The sequence below is a fragment of the Carlito syrichta genome, unplaced genomic scaffold (assembly GCF_000164805.1).
Source record: "Carlito syrichta isolate Samal-C Ts95f unplaced genomic scaffold, Tarsius_syrichta-2.0.1 Scaffold82142, whole genome shotgun sequence".
Lineage (NCBI taxonomy): Eukaryota > Metazoa > Chordata > Mammalia > Primates > Tarsiidae > Carlito > Carlito syrichta.
In genome coordinates, this window is record NW_007026238.1 from 327,460 (window position 1) to 347,682 (window position 20,223).

Sequence of the window (20,223 nt, forward strand, 5' to 3'; positions counted from 1 at the left end):
ACCCTTCATCCTCCTCACTGTCCTTCCTTTTGTTATCTCTCTGCATAGTTTTGACCCAGGCAGGGCCAGAATAGATGTGGCAGGTACAGTACTGGAGTCAGATCAAGGGAGAATGATAAAGAAATCCTTCCCACCGTCCTGTTCTTCCATCCTAGTTCAACAAGGGTCCCCTTATAGAGGGCATTTTATGTATGTGGCACAGAGACCCCAACAATGCCAGCTAAATCACATGTCACTGTATCGCCCATTCCCAGATTTCTTTAGAAGTGCTACATTCAGGCATTGCTCCTTAAATCTTATTTTACTAAAGATAATTCTGCTTTGTTTGACAAAAATGCATCTGGAGTACAGAATCTTAAAAGAGAATGTGCCAGATGGTAGGGGTATTTAAGGAAATACAGCTTTCCAATTTGGGAATCTGTAACCCCCTCTGATTTCATTTGTATGATTTTTCAGCTCCCCTCATTGCCCTCACACACTGTTGGAGTTGCCGGGAGTTGTGTGGTGTAGTCATGGTAATCATGAAGCCTCACTCTGCTACCTCACACACACACACACACTTTACACGCTTCACCCACCAACCATAACTCACTCAAACTCCAATCATCATTTATGCTTTGAAAATGAGCTTAAAATAACAAATATCAAAGTTGTATGAATCTCCACATGTTGTGTTTTTGTCACTACATCTAATTACTGTTCACATCGGAGGTTAAAAAAACCATAAATGAGATTCAGTGGCAGATTGCTTACCGTGGAGGACTTCCTTTTTAATAGAGAAGAGAATGAGTTGGTACCTCTCTCTACTAGATGGTAAGTTGAAATGGAACTTGGCTTGAAAAATGTGCTCCTTCCTGATTGCTTTCCCCTTCCTTGCAGTAATAATTATTCTTGGCTAATAATGTTGGTTTTTAAGGCAGGTAATTAGCGCTTCAACATGGTAATTGAATTTCCTGAAAGCAAAGACCTGCATTCTACAATCTGAGTTCCCATTATCTGACCAAGAACTGAATCTCAAGCTACAGGAGACAAGAATTCCCCGTATTTACATTAGTAAGACCACACTTGGGTTGGGATGGCTAGTTCTCAGGAGACCAGTTTCAGAATATTAATAAATAGACCTATATTCAGAGGCAGGAGGCCAAGGCAGATCTGCAAGCTAGGTCTTAAAGTTCTGGAGAAACAGGGAGCCTTCGGTCTCGAGAAGAGTGTGGCATTTTAAATCCTAAAGTCTGTGTTTTATGTGAAATGACCGGAAGAACAGACCAATTTCTCCTGAAAAAAAGTATCGTTAACCTGGGAGGGACCTGCTCCGGGCATTTTCTACCCTCTTAAGCAGAGGATGGAAGAGTCTCCCTATCTATTCTGAGAACCCTCTGTCCTGGCTCCCTACAGTAAGTGTTGAGATCAAGAAGCCCTCCAGGGAAGGGATTCCCATTTCCTTCTCAATCTCTTTGTTGTTTTTCTAGCCAGAGTAGAGCCTGAGATGAGGGTTTATGGGAGGGTAATTTCTTTGGGAGGGTGATTCCAGGCAATAGAGCTGAGGACAGAGAGAGCAGGAAAGGAAGCCAATACCAGGAAGCATCTGCACTGTCTAATGGGCCTTCACTCTGGGGCCACTTAAGTAGCATGAAATTACCTGAGAAGTCGTGACTGTGTCTCTGAGTCATCTGCTCAGGGCAAGAAGGTGGAAGGAAGGCATTTATCTATCAATTCCCATCTCCCACTGGCCCAGTGATCCCCCATGGAGCATAAACTGCCCTCCATCTCTTTGGGTGCTCCATGCTGTGTGACTAAATTCCCCAAGGTAGGAAGGGAGAGCCTCACACTGCAGAGAGCCTGTCAAACCCTGTGTGGATTAATTGTTGCTGCAGCAGCCGCTAAAATAAGAGGCAAGGCCAAGAGCATTTGGAATGGTGTGCAGAAGATAACTGCTACACAATCAGAAGAGTAAGCAGCAATTAGGGTGAAGCAAAGGAAGACACTGCCCTGGAATTCTCAGTCATTTCTTGGGGTGTAGTAGTAAAGACCTGATTGTCCATTTCTGACCAAGAGATGTAACTTTTTATTTCATTCTCTGGAATATTCTGCAGCCCTTTCACTGGGCTTGATTTACATTCAACTGACACGGCCGGCATCCTTACATACACACCCTGTCTCCCTCTGGCCTTACGGAATGCATGGTGCTGACTAAAGCCCATCATCTGAATTTCTGCACTTTTTTTTTTTTAAATCTTAATCTCACTCCATCACCCAGGCTGGGGTGCAGTGGCACAATCACGACTCACCACAGCCTCAACTCCTGGGTTCAGGCCATCCTTTCGCCCTCAGCCTTAAGTGATCCTTCCACCTGAGCCGCCCAAGTAGCTGGAACTACAGAAGTGCACCGCCATGCCTGGCTCATTTTTTACTTTTTGTAGCAACAAGGTCTTGCCGTGTTGTCTAGACTGTTCTTGAACACCTGGGCTCAAGTAATCCTCCCACCTTGGCCTCCCAAAGTGCTAGGATCACAGGCGTGAGCCACCATGCCCGGCCTACATTTCTGCACTTTTCCCACTTTCCCCTACTGGGAGAACCAGGATCTCTGAACACACTCTCCTTCTGCAAGGCTAGAATTTCTCTTGATGACTTCTTTCCTGCTTCTGTGTGCACCACCTCCTGTCCCCTTCTGACCTGGCCTTGGTCCACGTCCTGGCCTCCTCACCTTCTGTGTTCTTCCAACCTGGTCCTCATCATCGAAGTCATTCTCTTTCTCTTTTCTTTATCTTCTTTCTTTGGACTAGGCGTCCCTGGGGGAAATCCTAAATGCAGTGTAAATTAGATCTGAGAATCCGATGCAAATGCGATATTGATTTCCTAAGCAAGGTTATATAAATTACAGATAGTCTATTTTTTTGCTTGCTGAAATTCCTTGAACAAACTTATGAAGTTGAAGTTCTTTATATATGAGGCAGCCTCAACACATAAAGATCAAACCATGAAGACAAGTAATTCTGAATTATTCTAGTAGTGCCTCAGGCATTAATTCAGACTCAATGACACCTTAACAATCGAATTTTTTGCTTGTTTTGGTTTGGTTTGGTTTGAGTCAGAGTCTCACCTGTCACCCAGGTTGGAGTGCAGTGATGCCATCACGATCACAGCTTATTGCAGCTGCAAACTTCTGGGCTCAGATGATCCTTCTGCCTCAGCCTCCAGAGTAACTGGGACTACAGGCGCATGCCACAAATGGCTAATTTTTAGTTTTTTATTTGTGTAGAGATGAGGTCTTTCTATGTCATCTAGGCTGGTCTTGAACTCCTGGACTCAAGCGATTCTCCCTCCTTAGCTTCCCAAAGTGCTGAGGTTACAGGTGTGAGCTACCGTGCACAGCCAACAACAGAATTTTTGGAGAGACATAATTTCTGCAAAACTTCCCTCAGTTTCCCTACACCTCTTTACCATGGAAGAAAATCTAGTTTCCTTCCTTCTTTATGTCATGTGGTCTCATATAAACTGAGGCATATTTACAGTCATCACCCATGTTTCTTACCATGTTCTCCACCTTATTAATACAGGATTACTAATCCCATGAATAACTTTACCTGGTTATTTTAGGAAGCCCGCATGGGGTGCCACAGTTTGCATATGAACCTTTTTCCTCCTGCTCTTCTGCCTGCCTTGGTTCCCCATTTGGATGTCAGCACCCCCTACAAAGCCATGTGAAAGGTGGCCTTTTCACATCAACACCATTGTGCAGGCTGCTGTCTCAAAGTCCTGGCTGGCCTGCAGCCTCCTCTTCCACAGGGCCGGAGGCAAGTTCCCCAGGGGCCCAGCCCTGGTCTCTGAGACAGCAGTATCTTCCCACCCTCCTTTCCCTGGGCATTGCACATACATTTGGCCTCTGTTCTCCTCCAGTCAAAAAAAATTCTGTCATGCAGACTAATGCCAGCAAGGTCCATTTCAGGAAACATGCCAGAACTCACACACAGATAATTTCCAGGTCCCTCATCCATCTGTCTCTTCTGGTTTTCTTTCTCGATGTGCTCATCTTTGGCTGCAGAACATTCTGAAAATGGCAAGCTCCCTTCAGGCCAGAGTGTTCTAATTCCTCCACTACACTTTCTGGTGCCCTTTCTACTCATTTGGCTCCCGGGAGAAATAGTTGCATTGAATGGATGAAACATGAAACACTTTTTTCCTTAGAGCTGCAGATTCAAGGAAGGACAAAAAGGGAGCCTTAACTCATATTTATAGAGACCAGATGAGACAAAGGAGACTCAGAGAGCTCCGGAATTTGAACACAGGACTAACTGCAAAACACACTCTGTTTCTATTTCTCTCTCTCTCTCTCTCTCTCTCTCTCTCTCTCTCTCTCTCTCTCTCTCTCTCTCTCTCTCTGTGTCTCTGTGTGTCTCTCTCTATGTTTCTCTGTGTGCGTTTCTCTGTAAGTGTGTGTCTCTCTCTGTATCTGTCTCTGTCTCTCTGTGTCTGTGTGTGTTTCTTTCTGGGTGTTTCTCTCTGTTTCTATCTCTCTGTGTGCTTCTCTGTTTCTCTGTGTGTTTCTGTGTCTCTCTTTCTGTGTTTCTCTCTGTGTTTTTCTCTGTGTGGTTCTCTCTCTCTCTCTCTCTCTCTCTCTCTCTCTCTCCCCCTCCTCCTTTCTCTCTCTCTCTCTTTCCCTCTCTGTTTCTGTCTCTCTATCTGTGTGTATCTCTTTGTGTGTGTTCATCTCTCTCTCTCCCCCCTCTTCCTCTCCCTTCTCCCTCTCCCTCCCTCTCCATTTCAATCTCTCTCTTTTTCTCTGTTTCCCTCTCTCTGTTTCTTTCTCTCTCTGTTTCTGTGTGTGTGTGTGTGTGTGTGTGTGTGTGTGTGTGTGTGTGTGCGCGCGCGCGCACTTTTGTCTCTCCCTCTCTCAAATTTGGGGGAACCTATGGCCATTCGTCTGCCTCTTCTATTTTAAAGGAAACTGAGATTAAGCAACCAGGCCAGAATCTCACAGCCTCTCCCTAGATCGCACAAGTTAGGGGTGGAGCCAAGAACCTCAGTGCTCCCAAGCTGAGCTTCTCTTAGGGTCTTTGAAGGGATCAGTTGTGTTGAAATGATCTGCTTCCTTGACCTCAACTAGGGCAGTGACTGCCTCTTTAAATATAGTTAATGCCAGGAGCCTCCACTCATATAGGGAAGGGTTCAGTCTTTCAATAGACACTTTATGAATGCACAGACAACCACTCACTTCTGCATTCTTGTTTAATACACTTTATTCTCATAGATTCCCAGGCACACTCAGAGGCTTTTGCCTGTATGAAACTAACCAGCAACAGTAAATGGTGAAGGCCTGATTAAATAAGCATAGGTTAAAAGCCAGTCATCTGCTATGATGGTGCAGGATGTCGCCACACAGGTGTTTAACAAACAATTGCTGAATCTATAATTCCCCCATCGTCGATAGGAAAGTCTGCTTTTTTCTGACCTGAGCATATTATATATGGTTGAAGGACACCCCAGGTCATCCAGTAAACATATTCTAGAATCATCTCCACATTCCTATGTACCCTAAACAAGAGACAGGGAAATGATGCTTTGCAAAAGCTGTCTCGTTCCACTTGACTGGGAGAGAGGCTAGTCACCCTCAGAGCAGAAGCCTGGTTTACATCTTTCAGGTAGCGACTGCCCTCTAGTGTTGGTATTGGAATAAAGCAAAAAGTAAACCTGGCAGAACTGAAATCCAACTTCAAAAAGTTTTCCCCTCAGTTAATATGTTTCAGTAGCCTTAATGCATAGCTTAGAAAACAACACCAGAAGAGGATACTGTATTGGAGTGACTTCTTGTGACTCTTAGGTTTCTACTCAGCCAATTCACACTGTACTTTTATACTTGTTAAAATACCAAAATGGTTCCACACCTGTGAGCAAAAAGTCACCACCTTCAGACCCCCTGAGTAGCAATACTCCAGCCCCTTTCTCTGAACCGCCCCCCCAGACCTCTTCATCATCCAATAACTAAAATTCTAGTACACAGCAAAGCAGGGGCCTCCAGATCCAGATCCAGGCCATGCCTGCAGTATTCGAACCAACCCAAAAGCTAATTTTGAGTATGACACTTTAATTGCTCCACAGCATTCAACTAGTATGCCCATCCATCTGTCCATTCATCATTTACTGACATGACAATGTACCAAATACTATATTAGTAACAATATAGGGGCTCACAGGCTTGTAGGATCTTCCGCAGTTAAGATGGCATCTAATTTGGTTAATATTGGCCTAGTGGCCTAGAAACATCTGCAGCAGGTGATTAATCTTATACACCCAGGCTTCTCTAGGAGAAAGTTTGGTGGGACGATTACACTATACTATATGCCAAAGTTTAGACCTTGGAATGTCTGAAATATTCCAAAATCAAAAGTGTTCCAAAATACAAAATTTTTGAACCATGACATTATGCTCAAAAAAAAAAAAAAAAAAATTCATTGGAGTATTTTGGAGCATGCTCAACCAGTAAGTATAATGCAAACATTCCTAAATCCAAAAATAATCTGAAATACTTCTGGTTCCAGGAATTTCTGATAAGAGATACTCACCTGTAGCTATTTGCCCTTTGTTTCAGTTTCCCCATCTCTGAAGGGAAAAAAAATAGCATTTACATCATTAGGTTATTATGAGGATTAAGGGAGATAGTTTGTAAAAGGTGTTTTTTTCCATCACAGTCCTTGTCATAGCAAGTTTTAAATAAGTATTTGCTAATATCTGGATCATAAAGTATTAAAAATTAAAAATGTCCCAGGCTCGGTGGCTCAGACTGTAATCCCATGCTTTGGGAGGCTGAGGTGAGTGGATTGCCTGAGCCCAAGGGTTCGAGACCCGCCTGGGCAGCTTGGCGAGACCTCATCTCTACAATAATAAAAAAAAAAATTAGCCTGGCGTGGTTGCGCGCCTGTAGTTCCAGCTACTTGGGAGGCTGAGGTGGAAGGATCGCCGGAGCCCAGCAGGTCAAGGCTGCGGTGGCCGGGAGCAGCTACTGCACTCCAGTCTGAGTGACAGAGTGAGACTCCAACTCAAAAAAAAAAAAATTTTAAATGTATCACCACTGGAAAAAAAAAAGTGGTAAATATACACAATGGAATATTACGCAACCAACCATAAGGACAAAATTGTGGACCTCACAGCAACTTGGATGGATTTAGAATCAATCATACTCAGTGATCTATCACAGAAACAAAGAACTGAATACCACATGTTCTCACTCATAAGTGAACTCTGAACATTTATCATAATACTACTGGAAAAAATTGGCAGTAGCAGGACACTGCTAGGGGATGGGCAGGGGGGCACATACCATCACTAAGGGTCCTTAATCCTAAACCAGGGGAAGTGAGGACCAGTGAGAGGCCAAACTTCACCTGTATGTAGACCACTTATGTACCTAACTCTGACTTATATCCCACATCTTTAAAATAAAATAAAGATTAAAAAATGTTAATCCGCCAGTCACCAAATCAAATGTACTACTTTAATGTACCAAAGAACTAAAACACATAGGCCATCAGAGCATTCCCACATTCCAGAATCATCAGATGGAAACATATTTAAAGGAAGTAGGAAATCAGAAAATAAGAGCACAAAAAACATGAAGAGAAACCAAAAGTGGCTTTGGTCATTTCACACTTGCAGCATCACTTTAAGAATTCTGTAGCTGTGTTCCCTATACATAGATTTATTCAGACTTATATGGGCAGCTCTAGATGGACAGATGGTAAAACTCTATTTGGTCAGTTATCAAGTCATTGTACACTGATCGATGGTTCTCTTTGCCCCTTGCCTGCAGACTCCTTCCCATGGCTTATAGACTGTGACTCTGTGTCTTCCTCTTAGCTGTGAGACCACAGAACAGGTCGGTATGACACAGGCAGTGACATATCACTGATTTTTAATCATCTCAACTTGAAGGTGCTTTACAGAAAGATGGAAAGCTTCCTTAAAAACATCTTCCTCCACTAGCTGTGTGTCAGTACATTTCACTGACAGTAGTAGTATTACAAATGTCTTTTATACTCACAACATACTCTCTACAATTCTTGAAGCACCTCACAGGACCACACACTTGGAGATGCCTAGAGATGTTGTCTTGGTCAACTTTGTTCCTAGGCACCACTACTCTGGGAGTGTTGCTGTAACAGACATCACTAAACAACAATCTGCATCTGAAAAGCTGTAAGTGTCCCGGCTAATCAAAGGATAAAGATAGTCACTTTTGTAGAAGCTGCTGTAGGAATGATTTGAGACCACTGGCCAGATATCCAGGGAAGACCAGAAACTCCCACTCATGTCTGGGTACTTTCACTTCTCCCCAAAATGGCACCTCTGTCAGACCACCTTCTACCAGAGAGGATAAAACCTGCTAAGCCTCCAGAATTGCTCCTGGAAGCCCAAAGACTAATTTGAATTTTCCAGATTTAGGCTACTACTTTGGAACAGAAAAGGAAAATAGATTCGCAAGCATGAATCACTATGGAAAGATGCACCATCAAACTTTAAGAAGAGCCCTTCCTGATATCTTAATTTTTTTTATGTACTTAATCCCTCACATCAAGGACAGAGAAATAACAGCAAAAGATAGAGATGGCTTTCTTAGTCTGTTAGGGTTGGGGACCTCCAGGATTCAGATGGACCAAAAAGCTGGAACCAAAGCTCATGTAGAAGAATAACTTTATTCCTCCATTCCTGAAACCTGAAATGCATAGATCAGCTATTTTAATGTTTGACCCATCTGAAATGTAGCAAAACTGGCAAATCTGTGTTTAGTTTCTTGGTTAATATTTCAAACTTTAGAACATCTTTTTATATTTTAACCCTTATGTAAAAATTGTCTGAACCCAAACTGACTAATCTATAGGATGTATATTAAACCAAAAGTAATACACACACACACACACACACACACACACACACACACACACACACACAATGGGATTTTTTTTTTATTTTTATATGTCACAAATACCTCCATGAATGTATTTTTTTAATGTAATTTTTTAAAGTTAGGCACACTTACTGATAAGCACCTGTATGCTTAGGGCTACCTATAAAATATCCTTTTCCTGCTTAGCAGTGTACTCCCAAAATTCTGATTGCAGATCTTTAGCTTATCAAGACTGATATTTCCACTGTAAAATATGTAGAATTTAGGTTTCTGAAAATTATCTTAAAATCATTACAATACCAATAAATATATCATAAAATATATTTTAAAGAAATATAGTTGTATCACTTTCAGTATTTTGAGAGTCTACAGAATTTTCTTTGCCAATATTTTGAAGAGATGCTTTAATAAACAAGTCATTTGTAGTTTGTTCATTACTTGCTTACTAGTTGTTTTTCTAAATATTTTTAAGCAATGTTTTTGGGACATAGTCTACATCTAATTTTTCTGAAAAGTCATTTTTATTTATTTATATTTTTAATTGACACACACATGATATTTTGATATATGTATACATTGTGGAGTGACTAAATCCAGCTATTTAAAATGTGTACTACCTCACATTCTTATTTTTTGCATTTGTTTTTTTGTGGCGAAATGGAAGGCTATTTTTGTAGGTCTTTTGTTTATATTTTATTGAAATGATCACTAATGTTGATTTCGAGAAATCTGAATTACAGAGATTATATATCCTATGTAAGAAGTGGAGGACAGGGGTGTCATTTTTGAGTGGCTCGCCCTCCCGAGTGACAGTAGCTATGATTAAATAAACGCCTCTACCTAGCAAAATTATCAAAAGTGGTGACCACATTAACTTTGGTAGAGGACAGTTCCTGAAAGATCTTTACTTTCTAAAGAAATACATATTTATGATCTCTGAAATTTAAAAATGTTTAAAACTAGTAGGACCAAAGATAAGTGGACAGCTAAATGTATGTTTTCAGGTGAGATGACAATTACTCCTAGTTCTCCAGCTCATAAACTGAAATTTCTGGAGGGTATACTATGGTCCTGTTAAATAAATCTCTTGCTTATTCTGTAATTAGCGGTGACTATAACAACTTTTATTTCTCCATTTGACACTTGTGTGACTCTAGTCACTGTTTTGGCTCATCATTAATCTCTTTAGAAACCTTGCTGCTGCCACAAAAGTCATGCATATAAATTCCCCACTATGCCTCTGCAAATTAAACAAAATGTGCTTTAAGCTTGCCTCAACATCAAAGGCTCTGTGATTTATTTCCGCACTGTTCGTAAGGCTATGCCTCAACATGATGCAGCTACACACCATGGCACAATGTTCTGGGCGGGAGGAAATTCACTTAGAGAGAGGGGACCTAATCCAGCACAAGACACATGGTAGTCATTCTGTAAATCTGTGTTTTTGAATGCGATCTACACGGAGAGATATACTCCACTGTCTTTCTCCTCTCTAGAAAGGATAGCTTTTCACGCTTCTCAAGGGACATATCCAAACAAGTTCAGGTTGACTGTCAGCAGGTCAGGCTTCCATCTAGCTATGTCTTTATCACCCGTATGCATTCCTAAGTAGGGAAAAATCTTCTAGGATCACAGAGTTCCGTTAAAAGACCCAGTGAATTACAGTGTGCCACAAGCATATTTGTCTACAAAATTCATTACCAGGTAAAAACAGCCAAATCAGAGATCACCAACCCCCGGGTGAATGGGTTTACCCTCTGCTGAGACTCAGAAGTAATTAGAGCCCTGCAACTAGACATGGGCTCATGAGGACAAGGCGTGAGTGAAACCAAACTGTTTCTAGGGAAGGAAATATTTTCATTGACATTTTTGAATTACTACTGCACTACGAGCTCTAGGAAGATGATGATAATTTTTCATGGGCCACTAGCTTTTGTGAGTTTCTGGTTGGGTTGGTTTTAAGTTATCAGAGCAATAGAACTTCCCCAACAAATCAAAGTACTACCTATTGGCAGGGTCAGTGCTACTCAAAACATGGCTTGAGGATTGACACCATCTACCTCACCTGGAATTGTGTTAAAAATGCTGATTCTCAGATCCTGCCCCAGATTTACTGAATTAGAATCTCCGGGGGTGGGGCCCAGCAGTGAGTTTAAACATCCTTCCAGGTGATTCTGATGCATGCAAAAGTCTAAGAAGCATTAACCTGTTCTTTCTCATTTTCTCCCTTAGTGCCAAGACACTCAATTTGGATGAAGGGTGGCAATGTTCCCCTTTTCTGCCTCCCTTGCAAGAAAGGGAGGTCAATGATATACATGTGAAAGCAAGTAGGAAGGGCTTCCAGGAGAACAGTTGCAAGAGAGATTAATTCAGCTGGGAGGTACAAACCCTTTGCTCTTTGCTCTCCCCTCTACTCCTGCCTGAATGATGGATATGAGGACTGGCACTTCAACACCCATCTCAGCCCAGAAGGCAGCTTTGGTGATCGAAGCTATGCACTAAAGATCAAAGTGTCTAAAGGCAGGAGTGCATTCACAGTGATAAGATAAAAAAAACAGCCACACCAGCCATGACTTTCTTTCCTTCCTCCAGATTCCCTTCCTATGAGAGAGAAATAAACCTTTAACTTATGATAAACTTATTATAAATTGGCTTATTTGCATTTCCAGTTATAGGCCACCCTATATTCTCACTAAATCCCAAATATTGCCTCAGTGTTAGCTCAGAAGCCTCCCAGAAAAGCCAGACATGGAGGTAGAAGCGCTTTTCCTAGGGTTGCTGTGAGTCTTGCCCCACTAACCAATGTCTTGCTTGCATTTCTGGTCCCTATCCCTTCGTCCATGTAAAACTTTCCATAAAATATGTTAGGTAAAAAATTATTAAGTCTGTAGAAAATGAGTGAGTGTAGCCGGGCTCGGTGGCTCAGCCTGTAATTCCGCGCCTTTGGGAGGCTGAGGTGAGTGGATTGCCTGAGCCCGCGGGTTCGAGACCCGCCTGGGCAGTGAGACCTCATCTCTACAATAAATCAAAAAATCAGCCGGGTGTGGTAGCGCATGCCTGTAATTCTGGCTACTCGGAAGGCTGAGGATGAAGGATCGCCAGAGCCCAGCAGGTCGAGGCTGCGGTGGCCGGGAGCGGCCACTGCACTCCAGTCTGGGCGACCCAGTGAGACTCCAACTCAAAAAAAAAAAAAAAGAAAATGAGTGAGTGCACCTTTTTTTTTTTAAACTTAGTTATAAAGGTAAGAAATCAGCACTCTCCTTGAGGGGAAAAAAAAAGGTGGAGGGAGCAACCACATTCAGAAATTCACAGCTAACAGGCAAAGTAGTAAGTGCATCTTACTGGCTATAAGATGCACTTTGTGTGTGGTCAATTTAATATCCATCTTGCCTATTCACTGTAAGTGGAATGAGGCAGGAGGAAGGACCTATGACCAGCTTTTCCACCACTCTATCTTCAGGACTTAGCAAAGAGACTGGTCCATGGTAGGAGCTCAATAAATATTTGCTGGGTGAATGAATAAATGGATGGATGGGTAAACATAAACATCAAAATGTTTATATTGATCCTTCCACTCATTCTAGATAAAACAATCAAGTGAGTAGACAATGAATGACCCTGCCAGCAAAGGGAGGGTGCTTGTCACATTGTTCCATTCCGCAAAGACTCAGTGGAAGCCTCTGAAACAGGGTATCAGCAGCTGCAGGAGTAGTTCAGAATTGTAGAGAGAGCATCATGGTGGGCCTTGTAACCCACTTCTAGGACTACATGTAATCTTGGTCACATCATTGAACCCCTCAAGGTCCCATTCGCAAAATGAAAAGTTCAAGGAAATGATTCTCATTGCTTCTCCCAGCTATTATGAATGTAGAAGAGACCTCAGGTCCTGAAAATAAGCTCTAACCCCAGTTCTCCAAAGTTTGTTTGCAGTTATTTTTATTATTAGTTTTAATGAACTCACACAAGATAGCAGGGAACCATGGGTTTGGGGTTTTTCATTACATGACCTCAGGCTAATGTGCTACAAATGTCACAAATAGGCACACCTCTTTCACTAATTATTTTTAATAAAACAAAAGATCAAAAATCAGCATCAAGAGATGACACAATAAAGTTGAGACGACGGAAAGCAACTACTCCTAAACTGGGCATCATAAAATACATCATCATGAACTGTGAACAGATTTGCCCAGCAAAGGAAAGCTTCATCCTTTCTGCCCTCCATGGCTGACATCAGGAGTTTCTCAGGGTAGAACATGAAATGAAAAAGAAGCACATGGCCAGGAATGCTGTACATTATCCCTCAATGACCTGCCACAAAGACTATTTTTAAAGATGCATTTATCTCAGCAGGAATGACAGCATTTAAGAAGTGGCCAGTTACCTGTGCCAGACAATCCTTCACAGGAAATGTCTGCAGAGCTTGGCTGCATCCTTTACAAAAACCTAAGTGATGGATGAGATGGGAATTGCCCTTGGTTGGTTAGGTGGTTGGTTTAAGGAGCCATAAAGGTAATGTGGAAGTTAGAACTTGGAAACCAAATGGAGTTAGCCCCCAAGTTATTGCAGCCACCCCGTCACTCAAGAATTAATCAGATTTTAAATTTACAATATCCATCATAACTAGAAATGCAGGCTCTGTCTTGTAAATTTCTTAAGTATTAGCTTCTCATTGAATTGTATTATCTCATTGAAGAATTAGTTATAAGAGGGTTATAGGAGATGTGGTAATCCCATATTTACACAGTTCTCTTTTATGAACCTAGCCACTGTATTTCATATGGAAAGTATATTACAGCTATATTACATCGGGCCTTCCATTATTGACATAGCATTATGTTAGGTAACTCCTATAAAACACTTACAGAAACATGAATACACAGTAGTATGTTTATTTATATTTATATATATATATATATATATACTTGGGGGAATCAGGGTGTCAAATCAGAGTTGATACATCTTCCTTGTACAGAAAAAAAAGGGGGGGAGGAGGTACGAATAAAGAGGTAGGGGTCAACAGAAGCAGAGTCAATATTTTAACCATTAAAACTGACCTCAAGTTGAGGATGGAAAAGTGTCATAAAATTTACCCCTGCTGACCTGTTAACAGAAAATTACAGAAAGATGACCTGAAGCTACCACAGGACCTCAGCTTTTCTACAAAATTGAGAAAACACTCCATGCAGCCATTATTCTGTTTTATATTTTTAGAGATCTTGATAGGAAAAGTGTGGCACTTTACAGCCATTAAGAGCGCTGTAAATCAGCTCAAAGAACTATTTCTTGCAGATTGATATTCATCTGGCCTGGGCAAGTTCAAGTTCACCTCCAAAGGCAGGAGTGCATAGCTGACTGTCGCTTCCCTTGCTAGGGAGTTCTCACGGATAGCAAGTTGCTCCTCTTCCGTTTAGCCAAGACCATTGCCAGAGCAGTTTGTTCTGGGTTCCTCACCCTACCCATACTCCTGTCGATGTTCCAAAATGGATTTCAGGAATGAGTTCTCTTAGAGCACTGAAGAAAAACATATTTGACACCCACTATGCTCCCTAATTCCCATTCCAATGACTTTTGTTTCAAAAGCCCTGAGCACATAGCATAGATTTTGCACATCCTAACCAATGTGGATCTCGTTTTACTGCTAAAACAAACAGAAAGTATTTACACTTGGGAGAACGGTGGTTACACTTCCCCATACCTCCCTCAGTCCCCATGTTGTTTGATTCTTGCCTACAAAGATAGTGCCAGAGGCCACTGAACACATCTCATGTTGTTTCTATGTGAGCAGCTAAGTCAAATGCCAGTATTGAAGACAGTAAGCTTGCATTTCACAAGTCATCTGTGTAAGAGAGAAAAGTAACTTCTCACTCTTCCCACACGAAGAAAAGTGCCTGGATTACATGAACTGTACAATATGAGTTTGTTAAGTGCATCCTCTTGACAGCAAGTTAAATGGCTATAAGAAATTGTGCTTGCATTTCATTTGATCAGACCTAATTTCCTGGGACCTCAAACACCAAGTTCTCCCAAAATATGGCTAAAATGCTGGAAAATTTGCAAATACCATTTGTGAATATTAAACCCCAAATAAAGTTTTATAAAATCTCATTTACAGAATACTTATTCCATTACATTTCTTTGAATAGAACAAAACAGAAATAAATATCATTCTTAAATATATCACCTAGTCATCATGAAAAGCTTATGATACTCGGGGGGGGAAGTAGATCTCTATAGATGTAGCTCACATATTTGGTTTTCTATATTAGAGTATCATCAATGCAACAGTGCCAATCTTCAGGTGGAAAATATGATAGGTGATACTTTTAAATGCAAAAATATACGTATTCTGTACTTTAAGTCCAATCTTAATATAATGACTCTAACTGCCAGCCAAGTTGATTTGTTAAGTCACTGGGCTCTGAGGAGTTTTGTAAATAAGCTTGTGTGCTTCTTACCCTCAAATTCCTTTTGAAATGCAAATAGGTCTTTGCACTTCACTTAGGGAAATGCACACTCCTTGCTTAGTATGTGAACTCACTGGAAGGTCCTCCCTTTCCCTGGGTCTAGGAAGACCTGATGCCAAACATGCAGCTCTGTGATTCTAAGGGTGGTTCGGAACACCCCCAAATCAGTCACCTGAGCTACAAACTTACTGACAGCTGAAGTGGGTCCTAAACTAGGGGTCACAAAAATCAACTTCTCCTCCTGTGCTACCCACGGTGTCCTCTGGACAGTGATAGGCAGGAAGTGTGGATGCATGTAAGTGTCCTGGAAAAGATTCTTTCAACTCTTCTTCCCCCATAGGTTGTTCACATCAGGACCTGTTCTCGAGTCTCTGGCAGTCGAAGAGCAATCAGGCCACCCCCAACCAGAGAAGCAGCAGCCAGAAGGATGGGGACCACTTTGGTTATCCCCACAAAAGAAGCAAAGATGGTGTTTCCCAAGATAGCGCCAAATTTGCATAATCCATTGAGGATGCCAAAAGCTGTTGCCCTGTAAAAGAAGAGGAAAGTATATAATTCTGAATTTCTGGACCTCATTAGTATGACTGGGCTCTTTTTCTTGTTGCAGGGGGAGGAGGTGGAGAGAATTTTTTCCTAAATATTAAAGTAACACATTCTTAGTCATATTTGGAAATACAGAATAATATAAAGATACAGGGATGTCTCTATTCTCTTTACTGAAAGGCAATCATCTCTATTAACATTTTGAAATATTTCTTTCAAGTTTTTTCTTTTTCCTTTCAAATATATCTCTTTAAAAAATTTTTACAGGTAGTATATGGTTATTGTGAAAATCCTGAAAGAATGAAGTATGCAAAGCAAAACACATTTCCTCTTAATAACATTCTCAACCCTCTTGTGGCAGAGACTGCCAGCTGTCTCCAAATGTCATTTCTCTAAATGTTAAGGCTAGATTTCCCAGACTCCTTTGCTACTGAGTGTGGCCACATGACTTAGTTTTGGCTGAGATATAAGTACAAGTGGCAGGTTCCAAGAAACTTCTTGAAGAAAGGATATAAGTGGGTTGGGCGCAGTGGCTCAGCCTGTAATGCCAACACTTTGGGAGGCCGAGGCAAGAGGATTGCCTGAGCCTAGGGGTTCGAGGCCAGCCTGAGTAACTTGGTGAGACCTCATCTCTACAATAAATTACAAAAAAACTAGCCAGGTGTGGTGGCGTGCGTCTGTATCCAGCTATTTGGAAGACTGAGGTAGAAGGATCACCCAGCCCAACAGGTGGAGGCTACAGTGGCCATGAGCGTGCCGCTACACTCCAGCCTGGGCAACAAGAGTGAGACTCCAACTCAAAAAAAAAAAAGAAAGAAAGAAAGGACATGAGTGAGTCTTTTGCACTGTTCTCCCTTCATCCTTTTTCTTCTATCTTCATAAAACACAGATGGTCTCATCTTGGAATGGCTGAGTTCAGGCAAGGAAGAACAAGATAGAAAGAGCTTGCACTGCCTGCTCTACACTTTTTTTTTTTTTTTTTTTTTTTTTTTAGCCAGGGTCTCACTCTGTTGCCCAGGCTGGAGTGCAGTGGTACCATCATAGATCATCGCAGCCTCCATTTCCTGGGCTCAGGCAATGCTTCTTCCTCAGCCTCCCATGTAGCTGGGTCTATAGGCACATACCACCATGACCAGCTAATTTTTAAAACGTTGTTTTAGAGATAAGGTCTCACTATGTTGCTAAGACTGGTCTTTAACTCCTGGGTTCAAGCAATCCTTCCCACCTTGGCCTCCCAAAGTGCCGGGATTATAGATGTGAGTCATTGCACCCAGCCCTGCTCTAGACTCTTAAGGGAGAGAAAAAGAAAATGTTCCCCTTTTAAGGCTGCAGTTATCTGGGGCTTCTGTCACCCACAGAAAACCTAATCCTAATTATTCCTCAATCACACTTTCCAAGGATAGCTATTACTAACCATTTATCTTTTTATGACCCCATCTATACACTCACTCTACCAACTGAAGGGAAATGTTTCTTTTACATACCACAGGCTTATTAAGAATGTGGGTATATTTTTGTACTTGAAAATTTTTTTTACATTTTTGTCTATAATTGTACCACACTGTAACTTTAGAATCACCTAACTAGTTTTGTTTTGTTTTGAGTTGGAGTCTCACTCAGTCACCCAGACTGGAGTGCAGCGGCCACTCCCAGCCACAGCAGCCTCACCTGCTGGTCTCTGGCAATCCTTCCGCCTCAGCCTTCCGAGTAGCCGGAATTACAGGCATGCGCTACCATGCCCGGCTGATTTTTTAATTTATTGTAATGATGAGGTCTCGCTGCCCAGGCGGGTCTCGAACCCGCGGGCTCAGGCAATCCACTCACCTCAGTCTCCCAAATGCGCGGGATTACAGGCTGAGCCACTGAGCCTGGCTATTTTGTCTTTTTTGGTATTTTTGTTTTAGCATTTCCATGGATTTCTTTCATATATGTGCTTTTCCAAATAAACATTTTGCAAGTTCCTGGGGTAGGGGGGCTGGAATTTTGTTGAATTTTAAATGGACTCTTTTAAACCAGAGAAAATCTAAATAAATGTTTACATTTTTGTAAGATTGAGTCTCTTATCCAAAATTATGTGTATCTTGACATGTATTTGTCTTCTTTTATATCTCTTAGTAAAGTTTTATGGTTTTATTAATATGAGTGTTTCAGGCATCAAATTGATTCCTAATTAATTTATGACCTCTGCTATTATTAAACAGATTTCAGTTACATTTTTAACTTTTTTTATATACTTTAAAACTTGCACATAATTAAATTAGTTTTATTATTGACCACCTGATCATATCATCTTATTTTCTTTAGTAGTCTCTTAATTTAATTCTCTTAGGTTTTCTAGATGTAAAATCACATTCCATTTAAAGAATGATAACTTTTCTCTTTTGTTTTTTTTTTTTTTTTTGTAAAATCAGTTCTTTGATTCAAGGAGAGGGGTTCCAAATATGACATGTTATGCTTTTTCATAGTTACCTATAGCTCAGTAGCTCTGTCACCAATTTGGGGACCCTCAATAAGATTTTATGCAGAATTTCATTTACCCGTCTTCCACACCACTTTGTATTCCTTTTTTACCTCAGGATCACTTATGTGCTAACCTTAAAATTCACAATTTCCCCTCCATGAAGAGATACAATTACTAAGTCATGGTTGTGACCCTATTACCTTTGAACCAGGCCTCTTCCCATATGACCTGCACAAAATAAAGAGAGAATGGGTATCCCTGCCACATTCTTGGCAAATGTCCTAGACCTCACACCTCAACCCACCTTTAAAATTTCTCTCTTCATGCCCCCACACTGTGTATTCTAGTTCTTCACCTTTTTGCTTCATCTCCCATTGGCAAGCCTTTCTCACCTGTCTTACAGCTTTCATGATACATATGGTTTTGCCAATTTCTCACCCTTATTCCTCTCTCCTACTCCTCTTGTCTGTTGATTCTGGCCAAATCTCCACTTCCGGGTCTACACCAGTCCCCAGGCAGGAGAAATTCAACCTAAGAATCTTTTGGTTCATGGAAGACCATCATGACCACACATGATGCAAAATTTAGTGAGCAAGTAGAATTTAGTGACAAGTCCTAAAAGAATCCCATTAACTAACTGACCTCTGATTGGTGGGATACAGTTCCACTGTGATCACATCAAGGGCATTCCAGGCTGCAATGCTGGTCCCACAGAACAGGCACTGCCAGCCGATCATCGCAGATTCACTGTTGCCAAAAAACAGGAAGAAGCAGCAGACTGCTGAGATTAGCATGGAGCCACCTGTGGAAGGAGTTCAAGGGCACAAAGAAACATGAAGCCCATGTCTTCAACAAGACTGTCACCCATAGTTGTGCCTCATCTCCCATTCTCACTGGTATACCTGATGTAATAGGTTACCTGAAGTATTGGGTTGATTCTCCACACAGAGAGGGCACAGCTTGATCCCTCACATGACACGGTGGTCATGAAATTAGAGCCCTCTGTATGGGTCAGATCACCAGAGTTAATCTCTTAAAGATTTTGAAATCACCAATCGAAGGTGATTCTAAGCCAGGAGTGACTGGAGATGAGGCAGATAAGAGTAATTGTTGACAATCTATTATTATATGCCAGACATTGTTCTAGGTGTTGGAGATACATCAGTACCAGTCCAAAAATATATATATATTGATTTGAAATCAGTATGTCCATGAGAAATTTGCACCATGCTCATATTCAGTGCAGTGTTATTCAGGTTAGCCAGGATGTGGAATCAACTTGAGTGTCCATTAATGGATGGATGTGGATAAAGAAAATGTGGTATATATGCACAATGGAATCCTATTAACCCTTTGAAAAATTATGTTATTTGTAAAAACATGAGTGAATTAAGTTAAGTGAAACAAGCCAGGCACAGAAGACAAATACAACATGATCTCATATGTGGAATCTAAAAAAGTTGAACCCATAGAAGCAGAGAGTAGAATAGTGTTAACAGGGCCCGGGGAAGGAGGTAAATACAGGGGAGAGGAAATGGGGTGATGATGATAGAAGGGTAAAAATTTTTAGTAAGAAAGAAAGAATAAGTTTTTGAGCTCTATGGCACAGTTTGGCAACTCCAGTGAATAATGTATATTTCAATAATCCCACCACCAAAACAGTAAGTATATGAGGTAATGGATATGTTCATTAGCTTGACTAACCACTCCACATTATATACATATATCATAGCATCACATCGTACCCTGTAAATATATGTAATTATAATTCATCAATTACAAATAAATATTTTTAATACCAGTCTCATGGAGCTTACATTCTAGTAGGAACATCTCTGCAGATGGGCTACTGA

At 41.2% G+C, this 20,223-nt stretch overlaps 1 protein-coding gene across 5 annotated transcripts in view; it reads right to left on the minus strand.

The window, feature by feature from the left end:
• Positions 1–12,818: 12,818 nt before the first annotated feature.
• The window catches only part of SV2B (synaptic vesicle glycoprotein 2B), a 205,713-nt gene continuing 198,308 nt past the window's right edge, over positions 12,819–20,223 (minus strand). For 4 of the 5 annotated variants that reach the window (XM_008055561.2, XM_008055548.2, XM_008055554.2 and 1 more), the window contains 2 exons: positions 19,013–19,172; positions 15,712–15,895 (listed from right to left, as the gene is read on the minus strand). In XM_008055561.2, the coding sequence (XP_008053752.1) occupies positions 15,712–15,895; positions 19,013–19,172 (344 nt within the window). Of the gene's footprint in view, positions 15,896–19,012; positions 19,173–20,223 lie in introns of all 5 variants that reach the window. The other variant, XM_008055542.1, reaches the window with a different exon arrangement.